Source organism: Pan paniscus, chromosome 13 (assembly GCF_029289425.2).
Source record: "Pan paniscus chromosome 13, NHGRI_mPanPan1-v2.0_pri, whole genome shotgun sequence".
NCBI classification, from domain to species: domain Eukaryota; kingdom Metazoa; phylum Chordata; class Mammalia; order Primates; family Hominidae; genus Pan; species Pan paniscus.
Window position 1 is genome coordinate 133527789 of NC_073262.2, and position 18231 is coordinate 133546019.

The 18231-nt window shown below is 46.0% G+C and overlaps 1 protein-coding gene across 5 annotated transcripts in view; it reads right to left on the reverse strand.

Moving 5' to 3' along the window:
• Nucleotides 1-3105: 3105 nt before the first annotated feature.
• GPR55 (G protein-coupled receptor 55) overlaps nt 3106-18231 on the reverse strand; it is a 54457-nt gene continuing 39331 nt past the window's right edge. For 2 of the 5 annotated variants that reach the window (XM_055109201.1, XM_055109200.1), the window contains exon 2: nt 3106-6759. In XM_055109201.1, the coding sequence (XP_054965176.1) occupies nt 5792-6751 (960 nt within the window). In that variant the 5' untranslated portion in view covers nt 6752-6759 and the 3' untranslated portion in view covers nt 3106-5791. Of the gene's footprint in view, nt 6886-18231 lie in introns of all 5 variants that reach the window. The other 3 variants (XR_008624605.1, XR_008624604.1, XM_055109199.1) reach the window with 3 other exon arrangements.

Genomic DNA, 18231 nt, shown 5'->3' on the forward strand with positions numbered 1-18231 from the left:
TCCCCCCCAAAATTCACATGCTGGAGCCCTAACCCCCAATGTAACAGTATTTGGAGACATGGCTTTTAGGTAAAATGAAGTAAGGGTGGGGCCTGATCCTGTAGGATTAATGTCCTTAGCAGAAGAGACACCAGAGAGTTTGTTTCCTCTCTCTCTGCCTCTTAGGACACAGTGAGGAGGTGGTCATCAGCAACCCAAGAAGAGTGGCCTCACCGGAAACTGACCCTGCCAGACCTCGATCTGAGACTTCCAGCCTCCAGAACTGTGGGACATAAATTCCTGTTGTTTGAGGTACTCAGTCTGCAGTATTTTATTATGGCAGCTCAGGTAGACTGACAACATACTTGCCATATATGGGTGTTTTTTGCAGTGTAAAGTCCCAGGGAAGAAATATCAATAGCTCACAGATCTCTTAACCATCAATTTCATCCCACTTTGTTCATATAATTGAAATAGTCCTGTCTTTGGGGTCATATACCCTTTAATAATACTCAGAGAATAATGACTTTGCTCCCCACACTCCATTGATATGGGAAGTCCTATTTTCTGTGGGTTCCCCCTCCAGGCATCTCTGGGTCTCATGCTCTGCTGTAAAGCTCATACTGATTCCCCTTGGTGAAAGCTGTGCCCTGGCTGCGACTTGAAGTTGGTACTGAAGATTTAGGAAACTGAAGGAAATCCACAGCAAAGAGGCTGGTATCTACTGCCGAAGGGGGCCACACCCAGTGCCCAGTGCCCAGTGCCCAGTGCCCAGCAACGCGTGGCCCATCTTGGGGAGGGAGAGGTCTCTCCACCTACCTAATGCTGTCTGGAGACCCATCCCCACAAACATGTCCCACCCTGAGCCGGTCCTCTGGAGCCCTCCTTAACCACTCCAGGCCCACTGGCCTCAAGGCTTCTCCACTGCCCTCAGGGAAACCCCTCCACCCACTCCCAGAACTGTGCTTTGGCTGGGGGCTCACACGGTGATCACTGGGTCATTGGACATCAGTTTTCCCCCAGTCAGGGTCATTCCGTCTGAAATGCACTAGGCACTGACTTGGGGAATCGGCTGTTTGGAAAATCTGGGTTTAGCCAGATCTAGTCAACTCTGGCACAACTTTCCTAAACTCTGTGTGGCCTCCACCGGCAAGCCGCTCCGAGACACCATTTGAACGAGAAACGCACACGTGTGTATGCATTCTCATCTGCACGACGCACAGCCCAAAGCCACCTACTGAGAAGAGAGGCTTTTTGGAGACATCTATCTGCACCCTAAGCAGCCTTTGCATAACTGTGCTGGCCCCGGTGGAGATGCAGGTCCCCCCTGCAGGCAGCGTCTTGGTTACACTCATTCAGGCGTGGGCCTCCGGAATAAAGCTGTCATCTGAAGCCTCAAAAGTGAACCAGAGCCGCGTCTGGCTTTGAAGTGACAGTGCTTCTGATCCTACCTCACGAGACTTCAAAGCACAAAGGGCCACGTTTCTGTCGTGACTCATGGTTGAGGCACCATGTGGCCTTTTCTGCAACAGCTTTGCAAGGAGGGCGTATCTTGCAGGCTCCTGGCCTGGGAGGGAGCGCTCAGGCCTGAAGTGGGGCAGAGGGACGTCTGTTTTGTCCTTCCACTTCAAGCTCCTGGAGTCCCTCTTGACCTGCTGTCCACACCCCCTCAAATGGCTGTTCGTGGCTCTGTGCCCTTGGCTCACTAGAGGAGCCAGCTCTGGGCGGAAGAAGCCAGTGGGGCCTGTGATGGTAGTTTCAGGGGAGTGCTCACCCAGAAAAGGCACCTTTGGCATGTCTTTGAGTCCTCTGTCCCCCCGCAGTGGTAAGGTTGTCAAGTGGTCCCTGCCAGCCTTTATTTGGCCCTGGAAAGTCGCTGTCCACAGTACAACTGACCCTTGAGGACAGTTGAAGGGTGGTCTGGCGTGGGCATCACCACACAGCTCCTCCTGCTATGGGGATGTCCCCACCCCTGCCTCTTGACTGTTCTGCACGCCAGCCTCTCCTCACACCCACACAGTGGCTCTGCCCAATTTCTTTCCGCACTGGTCTATTAACTGAATCCTTTTTAACCTCTAGGAATCTCTACAACTGTTATCAGGCCTCAGTCATTTCAAGCACCTTTGCAATCTCCATCCCTTTGTGGTCACTTGCTACAAGGGTGTTATCTTACGCTTCCAGAGGTCTTTGGTATCCTGTGGCAATTACATAGTATTAGTATCATGACTTTCAGCTTCCGAGGGTCCCCAGAGAGGTAACTCAAGAGGAATATAGTTGACAAATGCACCTTGTGAACTGACATTCTCCAAGTCAAATCCTCCCTGGGGGCCAAGGGGAGGTGGTCACTATCCCTAGGGCACGTGGCCTACATGGGGGGTGGCTCCTAGATTAGTAGGAGATGGTTAGATGGAGCAAAGATGTCCCCCTTGGCCCTCAGCACCCATGCCATGATCAGCTGCGCTCGGGATTGTGGGGAACTCAGTACAGAGAGTGGCCCAGGCCAGAGCCTAGCAGTGCACAGCTTCTGGGAGTTCTCCAAAGGCTAGCAAAATTCACTGTGAAGTGCGGAGAAGAACCTAGGAGAATCCACCCTTGGAAAGTCGGATTCCCACCACAGGAGGTCAGAGAAGGGAGGGAAGGGCCACCGAGGAGGACCTCTAGAGACTGGCCCTGTGTCTTCAGCCCCTCAGTTCTTCAGCCCCTCAGTCGGTCAGCAGGTTTCTCGTACTGGGCCCCCCACCCCTGTGTATGCGGAGGAGCCAGGGCCTGTAGAAGCAGCTGCAGTGTCACGGTGGCAGTGCAACAAGGTGGTGGTGGGACAAGGTGGCAAGGGCAGGGTGGGGTCGACTGCAGCCGAGTATGCGGGTTCTGTGCAGCCTGGCTGCTACCACAGAGAACCAAGCACCCGTGTGGATGTGGGGGAGCGGCAACTGGACCCCAAAGGGTCTGGCTCCTGGTCACCCGGACAAGCCCAGCTGTGCTCCTGAGCAGGGAGGGCCACTCCCTGCAGCCCCACACTTGGTGGCCAGGTGGCTGCTGAAGAGACCAAGATTGTTGGGTGACCTGGCAGGGGCCATGTGGGGCCTGCTCTTCTCCGGGGCCAGTAAGCTTAGTCCAAGACAGGGTCACAAGGCATCACATAAATCTATTTATTTGGCGAATCAGATTAATCAAGTCATTTTTTCCAGTGCTAACCGTCCGCCCCTCCTGTGCTGCTGGGCCCCACTGCTGATTATGGGCCAGCTTGGGTTGCAGCTATGTGGGTCCAAACTCTCGGCCCTCCTGCCGAGCAGCCGTAGTGGCCTGCAGCATGGACCTGTGCCCGCTCCCGCAGACACGGGTCCCCACGGAGAAGAGGCCCTTCTTTCCACAGTGTTTTGGGATGGGTCAGGGGTCCCCAGGGCACACCCACAGGTCCATAGTTGTCACATCACACTGAGACTGCTGATACCCTCCAAGGACCTTCCTCTTACAGCCATGCAGCTCCTGGGTCCTGGCTCCCCTCCCCGTCCCTCCCTACATGATCAGTTCCTCTCAGCTGTCTAGAGCCCTTTCTGTCACCTGGAGAGAGTCATGCTGCACATAGATACGATTTTATGTTTGAACATCGCTGGGGATGATAGGTGGTTAGGTCCACCCACCCTTGTCTCTTAGGAAGCCCATCTGGCCTTGAGCACATTGGTAGACCCAAGTGCACATGACGGGCATCACTCAACTCCACCAGGCAGGCTCCCAACTCCTCGTGCAGAGAAAGAAGTGGGAGGAGGGTGGTCACTAAATCCACCACCCGTGGACACTGAGCCGAACCAGCCCCAAATGCCCTGTTGCATGCGAAAGTCTGGCTTCCTCAGAGTATCACGGGTGGTGTCTCTGTCTAGGGTGGCCATTGGAGAGGGCAGCCTGCAGGCAAGGAGAGGAGTGTCTGGGGTTTGGGGCAGCCAGGCAGCCTTACCTCTGGGTCTGCAGAGCCTGACTCTGTGGCTGTGGTTCTTAGAGGCCCAGCTCAGGGGGCCTGAGCCTCCGATCCCTCTGGTCTGGTCTGGTCTGGTCTGGTCACTCCTCCACATCCACTTCCACCCCTTCATTGACGCTCTCTTCCTCACCCTTCCCTCCATCCACCTAGGAGGAGGTGTACAGGGTGCCACTTGAACACAGCAACAGCGGGAGCTACTCCTGAGAAGGCGACTCCTGTCCGTCCATGGCTCTTAGGCCAGCTGGGAAAGCTCTCAGGCAGGAAGCAGCTCAGCCAGGTTCCCCACCCACCCTGCACTCCCTGCAGGCTTCAAGCCTAGGGCCACTGCTCAGCTTCCCCTCCTTTTCCTCTTCCTCTTCCTCCTCCTCCTCCCCACAGGTCCAGGTTTATCCAAATGCTTCTCTTCTTCCCCTCAGGTCGCCACCCCTCCCAAGCCCTTCAGCCCCCACTGAGCCCAGATCCTACAAGTAGACCTCAGTTGCTTTTCCTCCTGAAGACCTTGCTCACATGAAGTCTCATCAGTTACTCCTCATCCCACTCTCTCTGTCATGCAAAACCACCCCACAATGGATCCTTCTCATCATTTCACTCTCCGGAGCAGCTGAGTCATTGGGAGGCTTCCGCTGTCACTTGCACTCCTCCTCCAGATCCGTTGAGAAGCCATCCAGGCGTGACTCAATTGTTTACAGTTTCCTGGGACCTGCAGGGACCCCCCCTTGCCTTCTTTCTCAAGGCCACACCCTTGTGCCTAGCTGCCTCATCTCCCTCCCAGCTGCCAGGGAGGGACGGCTCCATGGGCAGTGCCACGGGTGCCAGCTGCCCAGCCAGGATGCAGGTGAGTAAGACAGCACCTCCTCCATCCTCCTATGGTGGAACCAAGGCAGGCCTGATTCTTTGCCATTGTTTTCAAGGAAGCTAGCTGTAATGAGCAACTTCCCAGTCTGTTTAAGATAGAAAGCAGGTCAGGGGTCTCCCCGCTCCCAGGCCGTCTCTCACTGTCTCTCTTCACCCTGGGCCAGCACCAACACTCCGTGCTGTGGACACCCTGATGGTGATGGGGGAGGGGCTGTGTGCTTCCAGCCCTGGGCCTGTCTTCTTCCTTCCCCAGGAGTGTCCTTTCCTCTCCCCCCTCATGGCTCTTGGATGTCATCAACACCCCACTCAGTCATTCTGCAGTCTTCTCACGGGCACGGAAAAGTGTGGCTGGCTTCCTTCACCTTTCTGAGGCTCACTGGAAACTTGGGGTGATCCATACTACTTGCCCAGCCCCAACACCACCCCTTCTTGCTGTCATCTCAGTGAGGCTTTTGGCAACACAGTTCCAGAAGGGACCGGAAAATGCAAGTCTGCTCTGTTCTGGGACACCCAAACTAAAAAGGGGCTTCACTCATCCCTACCACCCCACCTCTGCCCAAGACACTCTCCCCCATAACTGACTCTCTTGGCTCCCTCCTTTACCTCCTTTCTCTCTCTCTCTTTCTTTCCAGAACCTCCCAGTCGAACAGGAAAATGGGGAGAGTTGGAAACAGCCTTGTTGACATGGTCTCATTCTCTTTCTCAATTCTTCTGCTGTATAGTTTTTGGACTTAGAAATCAGTAATTCACCTGGTCTGTGGGTTCTTCAGAGATCCCTGGACACTGGGTGGTATAAGCTGTCTAGGCAGTGGAAAAAAGGTCTTTGGGGTATAATGAGCAAAGCTGGCACTCAATGGGCATCAAAGGGAAGCACATCAGTGAAGATGGTGCGGATCATCCCACCACATCAAAACCCTGGAACGCGATATCCGTTACCAGAATTCAGGGCCAGGGCTTTCTTCCCCTGAACAGGATGTCCTTCCGTTAGCCCCGGGAGATCGTGGTGTCCTGCAGGACCAGCTGGACCCTGGAAGGCCGGTGGGCCCTGATGTTCATGCGGAATTCTTTGATGACAAAGTAGTAGCAGAAAACATCCAGGCAGCAGTTGACGTTGGAGAAACACATGGACAATTGCAAGAAGAAGCTGATGCTCTGCTTGGCTCTGCACTCTACGATAAAGCCGTTTCTCACCAGGAACTGCAGGAAGAACCCCAGGTGGACTGGGAGGAAGGAGACCACGAAGACAGCCAGGCTGGCTGCGATGCTGTAGATGCAGGCTTTCTGCTGCACCCAGTCCTGGGTGTGGTCTCGGCGGCCCAGCAGGATGTGGATGCTCCTGGAGCAGCAGAAGCCCATGATGCCCATGGGAAGGAGGAAGCCAAACACCTCCAGCGGGAAGAAGACCTTGGCGCTCCAGGTATCATCAGACATGTTGTGGAAGCACATGTATTTTTCCACTTTCCCATGGAAACTATAGATAGGGATGCTCCCGGTCCACACCAGGACCCAGATGGTGCAGCAGATCCCAAAGATCTTCCTGGGGGACCGGAGGTGGCTCACCAGGAGTGGGTACCGGATGGCCAAGAACCGGTCCATGCTGATGAAGCAGATGGTGAAGACGCTTCCGTACATGCTGACAAAGTAAAGGCACTCCACCAGGGTGCACAGTGACGGGAAGGGGGACTGTACCTGGGACAGAACCATCTTGAACGGGAGGGAGAGCACCAGCAGCAGGTCAAAGACCGCCAGGTTGATCATGTAGATGGAGGTGGCAGCATAATCGGGCCACCTGTTCTTAAGGAAGGTGCTGAAGCCATGGATGGCCAGCAGGTTGAGGAGCAGGCCCAGGACGAAGGTGGGGATGTGGACTGCAAACTGCAGGGTTTTCATCAGCTCGTTGACGCCATCAAACAGGCAGTCCCCACTGGTGTTTTGCTGACTCATGTTTCTTCCTACAACACCAACAGATTAGACAGGGCTCCTTTCACTCTCTTGAAGTGATGGATTCAAATGACTTTGTCAAGAATCACAAACACCTCCCCAGCATCACACAGCAATTCATGCCCATTGAATCACAACTAGAACACAGAAAAGAAAAATTACCTTTAATCCTGCTGCCCAGATGCAACCACTGTTACTTTTTGTGTATATCATTCCAGACTCGCTTTCTCACTCTCTTTCTACCATACACACATTTTTCTTTGACAAATATAGAACCTGCTGTGCATGGACATCTGTCTTTTAAATCAGAACTCCTTTTGTTGAAAGAAGTAACAGCACATACCCAGACCCAAACAGGCTGAAGCAAAGAGACAGTTTCACATAATGGAAAACATGAAAACTAGGGTAGGGCTGACTTCAGGAGCAGCTGGATCAGGGATTCAAATGCTGTTTCCAGGACTCAGCTCCTTTTGTCTCCTTTGTCCTCCTCCCACCCACTTTCCTGATGGTTGGACACAGTCAACCTGCAACCAGGGATGATTGACACCAGAGCGTTGCATTCCCCTGGACACAGTAGCTGGTTAGTTCATTGATTCAGGGACAGATATTTGACTCTCCAAGAAGCCATGATAATCAACACAACTTTTGCTTGGGTTTCCAGGCAGAGGGTTGGAGTCCCTTGTCAGGGATTCATAGTTGCCAAGATATAAGGTCTGCAGCTGCTGCAGCCTCTTGTACCCCAAAGAGAAAACCAGACAGAAAATGGAGAGATATGGGAGAAATGGCATTCCCAGAGGGAATGGAGCGGGGCCCTGAGGTCTCCACAGGGCAAGGAAAGGCCTTTTGTCAGGCAGAAAATTAGAAGTGGCCTCAGGGACGGGAGGACCAAGGCTGCAGGTGTGGTTGCACAGGGGTGTGGTCCGAGCCTGGTCAATTTGGGGTGAGGGGGTGAGTGCCATTGTGGGGTTCTGCATCAAGGTATGTAGCCCTGGAGCAGGACAAAACCAAGTGTTTTGAACCAAGTGTTCAATCCAGGCATCCAGAACCAGGTTGCTAGAAGGACTCAAATACGACCCAACTTCCACCCTCTCCCCACTTGCCCACCTCTGCCCACCTCCCTGCTCCCTCCTTTCTCACCCACTCTTCCCTCTCCCCACATGTGAGGCCATGCTGCTGGTGTACTTGACTTGGACTGGCCTTAGACATGGAATGTGCCACATTCACTAGAGCACAGGGGCATGGCATGGAAAGGACATTTATGCCTGGCATCTTCCTTAACCACTTCGGCAGAAAGCAGCTGGGTGAGCAAGTGCGGCCAGGTCCTGCCGTGAGACCCACCTTTCTGTGCCTCTCCCATCTTCCATGACTTCCTGGCTAGCAGGTGCTGAGATCCCAAGATATCAATGTATCAGGGAGGAGACATCAGCATGGACTCCCACCAGAGAATCCCATACTAGTGACCACTGCAGCTATTTATTTCTATTTTTATTTTTATTGTTTTTGAGATGGAGTCTCACTCTGTCACCCAGGCTGGAGTGCAGTGGCACAATCTTGGCTCACTGCAACCTCTGCCTCCCCAGTTCAAGCAATTCTCCTGCCTCAGTCTCCTTCATAGCTGGGATTACAGGCATGCACCACCACGCTCACCACCCCTGGCTAATTTTTTGTATTTTTAGTAGAGATCAGGTTTCACCATGTTGACCAGGCTGGTCTTGAACTCCTGACCTCAGGTGATCCACCCACCTCGGCCTCCCAAAGTGCTGGGATTACAGGCGGGAGGCCCCGCACCTGTTCCTAAAACTTCTGTTATTAATTAAAGCTTCTGTTATTATTTTTCATAGCTTTTTATTAATTTTAAAAGTATTCCATGCGCTCAGTAAGATATTCGAACAGAACAAAAGAACAAGCGTAGGAAAGTCAGCCTCCTTGTACCCTAAGGCCTCAACTGTCCTTTTCAAAGGCAGCATGGCTTACAGCTTCTTGCATATTCCTCCCAGACATTTTCTAAGTAGATACATATATGCAAATATATGCATGCATACATATACATGTATGACTTCTTTAAAATTTGGAAATAATATACCTAGAGCCCCTGTCCCTTGCTTTTTCACTCATCAATGTTTCTTGGACATTGGTCTATATCAGCATATATGAATGGCTTGTTTGCCTCCCATTGTGTAGGTATACCAAAACTCATTTAGCCAGTAGCTTATTCATAAACATTTAGGTTTCCAGTATTTTACCAGGAAACAATGAATTCCACAATAAGCATTCCTATGACTTATTTCTTTGCTGTGCAGCTATTGCTAACAGAATTCTCATTCTGCTATTGTTTCTCATCACTATTGGGCGCCCGTGGGAGGAAAAAATTGGGGTGTTTTTTAAGATCTTATATGTAATACCATTCCCAAGCCCTCTCTGATCTCTAATGAAAAAGAAAATCGATATATATAGATAGATGTTTATAGGTTCATATATATATCATCCATTGAGCACTACGCACTAAACATTTAACATACATTACTTGATTTGGTGGCTTTCCAAAGATTCTATGGTTTCCAATGTGTTAACTTTTCTCACAGATTTATGTAATGAGAGATCTAGGAAAAAGTACTTCCTCTTATTCAAAGCCTTGGTGTCCTGTGGTCTGTGGGGATGGTGCCTCCTAGGGGTGTGTAGGAGTAACTGGTCCTACTCAGGATGCTCAGAATCTGCAAGGTGGGGTGGCCGCCTCCTCACTAAACATGCTGAAATGGCCACAGGCCTAGCTCAAAAAATTACTGGAATAGCTTGGAACTCACAAGGTAAATTTCAAAAATGATGAGAAAAGCAGGTCAAAGCCCAGTTCAAGTCTAAATGTAAAATGTTGCAACACCAAAGAGGAAGATGGAATTGGCTTGGAGAAGTTGCCTTCAAGACCAGAAACAGCAGAAAACCAAGAACCACAAAGATAAGAATGAATACAAGTTTATGTTTAAAGAGATCCAATAAGATTTTGAAAAGGGAACTGAGGACATCTGTCTTTGTCTGGGTCACACTAACCAATTAAGAAAAAGGAGCCACCAATGACAAAAGCTCAACACTCAGAGGCCCTTACTGTCAGCTGTTACCGGCCGACTGCATGGATGAATCCACCGTATTGCTGGTGGTTCAAAGTGGCCAAGAAAAAAATCGGTGATGCTCAAAGTCCAACCCAAACCCAGACACAATGTGTGGCTGAATTGGGGGAACAAACGAATAACAACGGGAGGAAAGTGATCTGACAGAAAGCACACAACCTCAGGTGGTGGGATGAGTCTCCATTGACAGTAGCAGGTATATTCATAGACACAATTTGGCCATCAGTATTCCCCAGTAGGATTATACTAAAGGTCACATTTGAATTACCGACAGACTTCAAATGGAAGCTTCTCAGAGGGTAGTCTTTGAAGCCAGAGAAGGCACTCTATGGGCTGGCAAGAAGAAATTAGGTTGAAAAAATACTGCCGGCTAATGGCAGAGTGAACAGAGAATCTGAAAAATTAATCTGAATTCCCTCTGAAAGTCCAAGGAAACCATCTTTTTAGAGTCTTTTTCAAAAAAATCGGAAGCTTCACTGTAGTAAGATATAAAGGCATCAATGCACTCCAAATGGCAGCAAGAGATGAAACAGTCATCCTTCTCAAAGAAGTTTGCTAATAAAAACCAGTCTACTTGTGGGTAGGGGAGGGGAACGGGGCAGGGGGGCAGCAACTAGCACCATTTGCTACTTGTGGGGTGTGGGGCCATTCCATTAGCAGCTCCTGTTCTGGCCAACCCAGGAGTCCACCCCAATCAAGCAATGGTACTGTAGTTGGCTGGGTGGGAGGCTGAGTCCCCTCAGGTCCCCTGAGAAGCAGATGCTAAGACAGTGCTAGACAACTCAGAGATTAAACAGGGGAAGTTCCCATGAAGGATAGTTGGGAGAGGGAGCAGGAGGAGGTGGGGTGAGCCTTCAGACCACCTGCAGGTCTGACTCTGTGGAAGGAGAGAGGGAAGGAACGACAAGGTGGGAAGGACTTCAGACAGCAGTGCAGATTTCAGCCCTTCTTGGCCAAGCCATGGGGCATCTCTGAGCAAAGGTTGCCTGTTGGAGGAGCCCCACATCCGCAGAAATCGCCCCAGGCTAGTGCCTCTGCCCAGTTCAAGCACTGGCTAGGAGTAGCCCAAAGAGAGTGGCATCAGCATCAACATCACCATGGACCTGAAGCAGTAGAGCTGCACTGACTGTGGTCAGGGACCCTGGGAGTGGGTTCTCTGGAATTCCGGGGAGATCTCAGCAGCACCCCTGCATAGCTGCCAAGGAGCCATCCCAGTGCTGCCATTAATGTTGGGATCTGTGTCACAGGCAGCAGTGGAGATGTTCTCAGTTTCCACCCCAGCAGCACCATCTGTGGAGTGCTGCCTTTCTACCATCTGCAGCAGGGATGGGTGGGCGCCTTCGCCTCCTAGGGGACTGGAATGGGGCAGTCCCAGCCTCCTCCAGAAGGAAATAGCATTGAGTGGGCAAAGGTCATGGGTCAAGCAAATAGCATCTGTGCATGGAGTGAAAGGACCCAAAACCATTGTGAGTCAGCAGCAGCACAGTGGCTGAGAGGTGGGGCTGAATTGAACCGTGGAGTAAATGAGACAATACAGGAGATGAAGCGCCATGTTTCATGCAAAAGTTATGGAGAGAGCCACTCCCAGAGGCCCTGCTGACACCTCTGAATGTCCCGCTGACATGTTTAAATGTCACCAAGATACAGCCTCACAAACATCCATGAATAAACAAACCAAGTTCCTTGGAAACCTCTGAAAAAATAATTAACACCAGAAGAGGTTTGAGGGAGAAGATTTGGGTGCAAGAATTTCGTATCCAACCAGGCGTTCTTCTGTAAAGAGGGCAGAAAGCAAGTCTCAGGTGGATGTGGCCTGTAGAAAAACAATCGCCCCAAAACTTTAGACCTCCAAGAGATCATCACTAAGAAGAGTGCAAGGATGAAAACATCAAGGTAGAAAAGCTTGGAACTGAGCATTGAATTGAAAGCAGGAAACTATGGAAAGAGACTTAAGTTATGATGAATATAGTTACAGATTTAAAATTAAAAGAAAAAAAAAAACAGAAGAGATTATCCGGCTGGACTAGTGGCTCACACCTGTAATCCCAGCATTTTGGGAGGCCAAGGTTGAAGGATCACTCGAGCCCAGGAGTTTGAGACCAGCCTGGGCAACATAGTGAAACCTCATCTCTCCAAAAAAGAAAAAAAAATTTTTTTTAGATTAGTAGGGTGTGGTGGCTCGTGCCTGTAGTCCCCAACTATTTGGCAGGCTGTGTGGGAGGATCACTTGAGCCCAGGAGTTTGAGACCCGCCTAGGCAACATAGTGAAACCCCATCTCTAACAAAAAAAAAACTTAATTAGCAGGGCGTGGTGGCTCGTGCCTGTGGTCCCCAACTATCTGGGCGGCTGTGTGGGAGGATCGCTTGAGCCCAGGAGTTTGAGGCTGCAGTGAGCCATGATCGTGCCACTGCACTCCAGCCTGTGTAACAGAGTGAGACCCTCTCTCTAAGAAAAAAAAAAGAGATAATCTGTGTCCCTAGAAAGAGACAAGTTTTAATATTGTGGATAAATTAATAAAGCAGGAAGAATGTTCTTGTGTTGTAGGGGGTGGGGACAATGGAGGGTAATAGTAAGTGCCTGGGGTGAAGCAAAAGGCTCTATTGCTAATATTTCTATTCTGTTTTTTTTTACTTCAATAATTACAGAAATGTGTGTCAGATTCTTGAAAACCTTAAAAGCAACCACTATTAAAAATATGATGTCTACCTTCAAAATTACTACAGAAGATGAAAAGAAATAAAACCAACTACATAGCAAAGGAGTGAATATAATAGGAAAAGAAACAGCATAGAAATTACAGCAATAAGTGTGAAAAAATTCAACTTTTACTAATATTCTCAATTCAAAAATAAAATATAACTGTTTGCTCTTATGAAGGGTGCACTTAAATGACACAGAAATGTTCCACATAAAAGTTCTGTGACGATAGAACAGACAAATATAAACAAAAGAAAGACAGGGAGGTAATATTCATAACTAGCCTTGTAGAATTGCAGAACAAAATTGCTCATCAGGATTAAGAAGCTTATTTTTATAGAATAAAATAAAAACTCAATTGCGAGGGCAAATGTAGTAATCTTATACACCGAATGGTGGAAAAGTACATCAGGTACAATTCTTAGAATTCCAGGAGCCATTGGCAAAAACAAACTGCAGTGTCAGACTTTCATATACTGTAGATTAGAACAAAACAAATAGGCAAAATATAAACTAGGACATAGAATTATATAAATAATATGATTAATACAGTTTAATTAATAGCCCTTGGGCTTGGTTTTAAACAAATAGGTAATCCATTTTTTTTCTCAAGCAGCCAAAAAACACTTGCCAAAAATGAATTATCTACCTTACAAGAACAAAACCATCCATTAAAAAAATTCAGAAATTATTTTGGCTATACTCTCTGACCACATACACAAAGACCTAGAAAATAAAAATACAGCCTGGCCGGGCGCAGTGGCTTATGCCTGTAATCCCAGCACTTTGGGAGGCAAAGGAGGGAGGATCATTTGAGCCCAGGAGTTTGAGATCAACCTCACAACATAGTGAAACTTCTGTCTCTACAAATTTTTTTTTTTTTTAATTAGCTGGATGTGGTGGCTTGTGCCTATAGTCCCAGCTACTCAGAGGCAGAGGTTAAGGAAAGAGGATGGCTTGAGTCCAGGAGGTCGAGGCTGCAGTGGCCTGTGATCATGCTACTACCCTCTAGCCTGGGCAACAAAGTAAGACCCTGTTTATATAAATTCTGTCTCAAAATAATAACAAAAATAATAATGACTATTTAAAAATAAAGTGAGAACTACAAAACTAAATACATGTGAAGAATAGCAAGAACTTTTTGGATTGGTTGTTTTAAAAAAAAAAATTCACAGGATACAGCCAAAACTATTCTCAGAGATAAATACATTGCCCTAACTGCTTTAATTTTCTTTAAGGACATTAAATAAATGAATTAAGCACTTAACTTGAGCATTTAGGGAAAAAATGTCTTAGGGAAATCAGGAAAAAAGTATAAAGATAAAAGTGGAAACAAAGGAATTAGAAAAGAGAAAATATCAGAATCAACACATTTAATAGGTGGTTCCTTCAGAACAGAAGCAATAAACGAAGCAATACCTATATCTCTAACAACTATGATCAAGAAGAAAGGACTCACATGGTCATAACTAGAAATAAGAAAGAAGACATTCAGCTGAGTTAGAGAGGAGAGCAAAAATAGCAAGAAACTGCATTGTTGCGTGTGTGTTGATCTGTTGAAAAACCTTGATGTAGTTGTTGATTTGGGGGCAAAAAATAATTTACCACAATCTATACAAGGTTTGACACAAGAAGAAATAGAATTATTGACTAGACCAATAACCATAAAAGAAACCGAATATTATCAAAGAATTACTCTTAAAATAGGCTGTAGCTTATTTCAAATTTTCAAGCAACAGATAATCCCCGTGCCCTATAAAGTATTTCAGAACATAGTATTAATGAATTTCTATTAAACTAACTTATCCAAATATCGAAACTCAGCACAAAAGAGACAGACTTGCTCAAATACAATTATGAATATATATGCAAACATCCTAATTAAAATATTACCAGGTGGAATTCAGTACATTAACATTATAAATCATCATGATGAATCAGATTCACTATAGAAATGTAAGATAGTTTCAGTGTTAGGAAATCAATTAATGTTTTGTATCACATCATTAGAGCAAAAATAAAAAGTCATCCAATTGTATAAATAGTTTTTCGAGTTATTTAACTAATGGAACAGGAAAGTACTTCTTACAAAGAGTAAATTGCTCACACCAATGACAACTTTGTATTTAATGGTAAAATAATAGGGACATTCTTGTTGAAATCAGACATTTACTAACCCAAAAATCTCAGACTATGCACTAACACATTTAACAGAAGCAAGAATAAATGAGGCATTCCACAAAAATCAATAATACAAAGGGAAGGCTTAGTTAAGAAATTATGTTAAGAATTATGTTAAGACTGTCAGTTAACAATTTGGGAGTAAAAACCAACTTAGAGTCTCATCTTACACGGTATCTCAAAAGAAATTCCAAATTCATCAAGGAATTACATTTCAAAACAATCAAATCATAGAAAAACTAGATGAAAATTTAATAAACAACTTATAAAATCACTAAAGGGAAAAGCTCTTTGTCAACTTAGCATAACTGAAAATCAAAGAAACAGAAAATAAACAGGACAGGTTTGACTGCACAAAAAAAATTCTTTTTGCTAAAAAGTCTTAACATCAAATAATATACTCGAAGAAACAAAACACAATCAATGTTAGACAAATGACGTTCTTTCTCTGCGAAGAGAATATTAAAATGAATAACATCAAGAACAACAATAGATGAACAAGCCAATGACATAGGCAGTTCCCAGAAGAGGATTTACAGAGAGATAACATTTTTGCTTATCAAATTTAACAAAGAATTTGGCAACGGTTCTGTGAAACCAGTCACCAATATGCTGGTAAGTGTACAAATTAGCACACAATTTTTGGGATTTGATAATTTCTATTACAAGCCATGAAAATGGTATGTCTTTAATCCAGTGATTCTGAGAATTCACCTTAAGTAAATTATATGAAAGAAGAAAAATTGTGTACAAAAATATGTCCACCTTGGCATTTTTTCTTCTTATTCTTCTTTGCCTCAATGTATTACCACATTACTTTTTTTCTAATAGTAAAAAATACATACACACATGTAAATGCCAACAAGAGGTTAATTTCACTACGGTAAATTTACTCAATGGAAAATTTTTCTGTCTGACTGTTATGTTTATGCTGACTATGTCGAGTAAAAACCCCACAAACTATAGAATTAGACATTCAGAATGATTTCAACTGTGATTAAAATTACAAAAACCCACGCATAGAGGGGAAAAAAAAAACCTAAAAAAAGATTTCTACATCCCAACCAGTGGTTGCATTCTAGCAGTTGGAAGGTGGGTGATTTTTAAAATCTTTTATCTTTATCTCTGTCTTTTGTGTGTGTGTGTGTGTGTGTGTGTGTGTGCTTTTCTAATTAATTAATGATAATATGAAAACCTGAGATTAAAAAATAGATATGTATATAATGCTTGGTGGGGAAAAAGGAGACCAGTAAGGATAGCTTTCCATTTTTTCCTTCTGTATCAGAGAAACAACTTGTGGTCTGGGTTTGTGTTTGAGGCATGGCAGGGCGCAAGGTTTACACAAAATTAAAAGTTATGCATTGAATTCACCAAAGCTCAGCTGATGAGGCATGACCTTTCAGGGTCAGAGATGAGCATTTCAAGATGGGGCTGGGAACGAAGCATGAAGTGAGAGAGAGATGTGGGAGTGTCAAGTGAGACAGCAATCCCACCCAAATGATGGGAGAACAGCAACAAGAACCTGATTCATTATTTTTTTTTTAAAAAATTGAAAAATAAACAAGTTTCCTCTGTTCACAGGTCAGCCATCACATCATAAAAATGTGTATTACATAAGCAGTAAAAGACGACATAAAAGAGACAAAATGCCAGCTTCATAGTGAAGAGTAGGTGAGGGTAAGAAAAGAGATTTAAAATATAATTCCCCCAAAGCTTGGCAAGCTATCAATAGCATCAAGAAGTTAAGAACTTAAATATTTTCCAAATTGAATATTTAGGTTAAATTACCTTGTCTATCTTAACGGGACAAAAGGAAGAGAAGATTCACAGTAGAAACTGAAAATTAAAAAACTATAATATCACAATATAGAAAACAGAGGGGCAACCTCACAGAGGTTTATGCAAATATTATAAACAATTGTTAATACTCCCTATATTAATCTATTAAAACCAACCATCAATTTAAAAAAAACAAAATTCAATCATCTTTTGTCAAGGAAAAACACTAAGAAAATGAAAAGACACAGAGTAAAATGATAGCATAATCTTTGGTTTATCAGGCACATTTTGTGCTAGAAAGGAAGGGAATAGGACAAAGTAATTTTTTTTTTTAGTAAAAAGAATTGAGAAAGTAACATGGAGACTCCACACGAGTGAAAGTTACAATAAATAATGAAAACTTAAAACACTCAATTTCTGTTCCAATTAGCACAGCAAACAAGTACATAATGGGACCATGCAGGAAATGCAAAAGAAATTTTAAAAAATGGAAATATAATGTAGCTGGAGCCCTTAGTGCCCCTCCTGTAGAATACCCATGATCAAAATAGACAGAAATTAGAGCTCTGAACAACCCAACTAATAAGGTAGACTAGCAGATCAGGGAGAAGTACGTCATAAATCAAGGGTCTATGCTCTCTTTAGAAGAATAGAAGTGTCTTTCACAAAATTTATCCCATTCCCGAGCACAGGCAATGGCAATTTTACACTCCTCATTCTCGGACCACAAAGAAAATAGCTGTTTGTTGGTCCTGACCACTTAGCTGCAGTGCCATATTAAAAATACAGGCATTTCTATGCATTCTCTTACACAGGCTCTTCACGTGTGAGTCAGAGACAAAATCAGACGTACATTGCTGAAATATTGTAAAGAAACAATATTTATACACAAAACACAACGCAGTCACCACTTTAAGGAAAGTGGGAATTCCTAAGTGTTCTTTTAAACATGAAAGGGAGAAACGAGGTGAGCCAAGGCTACACTCAGAGATCCTGGAAGTGGAATGGGAGTGACCATGGCCAATGCACAGCTCTGATCACCCTAGGACCCGAGGCTGTCTGTCTGCAGGGGCTGAACTCGGAGGGGCTAGGGAACCACAGCATGGGAGAAGATGCAGAAAGGCCTAGAGATGCTCCTAATCCCTAGAGGGAAAGGCACAAGGTCATCCATCCTCCAGTGATCGTGACGTGTTCCACCATAAGACTTCACAGGGTCAGAAAAGGAATGGGTTCCAGGTGCTGCAGAAAGCAAACCTATCTCGCAGCCAGAGTGTCTGAGAGTAGACAAAGCAAAGCAGCCTCGTCATGTGGAGGGCTCTCTGTCACCAGAGGTATGCAAGCAAAGGCAGGGCTATGTGCTTATCCAGGGTGCTGTAGAGGGAATTCATGTACACAGCCGTGTCTTACTGAAGGGTGTTTTTGTTTGTTGATTTTTAACCCTGAAGTAGAATCTCCTTTCAATATAAGGCTGTTTTCCAATGTTTGGTGAAAAGGAGAGAACTATGTGACGTGTGGAAAGGGACTGGGGTGGAGCACAGAGGCCTTGCTTCTCCTCCTGGCTCCCTCTGCTTGGGGGGTTCCGTCTCATTTCTTCCATCCTCAAGGCCCTGCTCAGCCCCGTGCCCGGAGCCCTGGCCTCAATGTGCTGATTTGTTTGTTTGTTTGTTTAAGTTAGCATCTTGCTTTGTCACCCAGGCTGGAGTGCA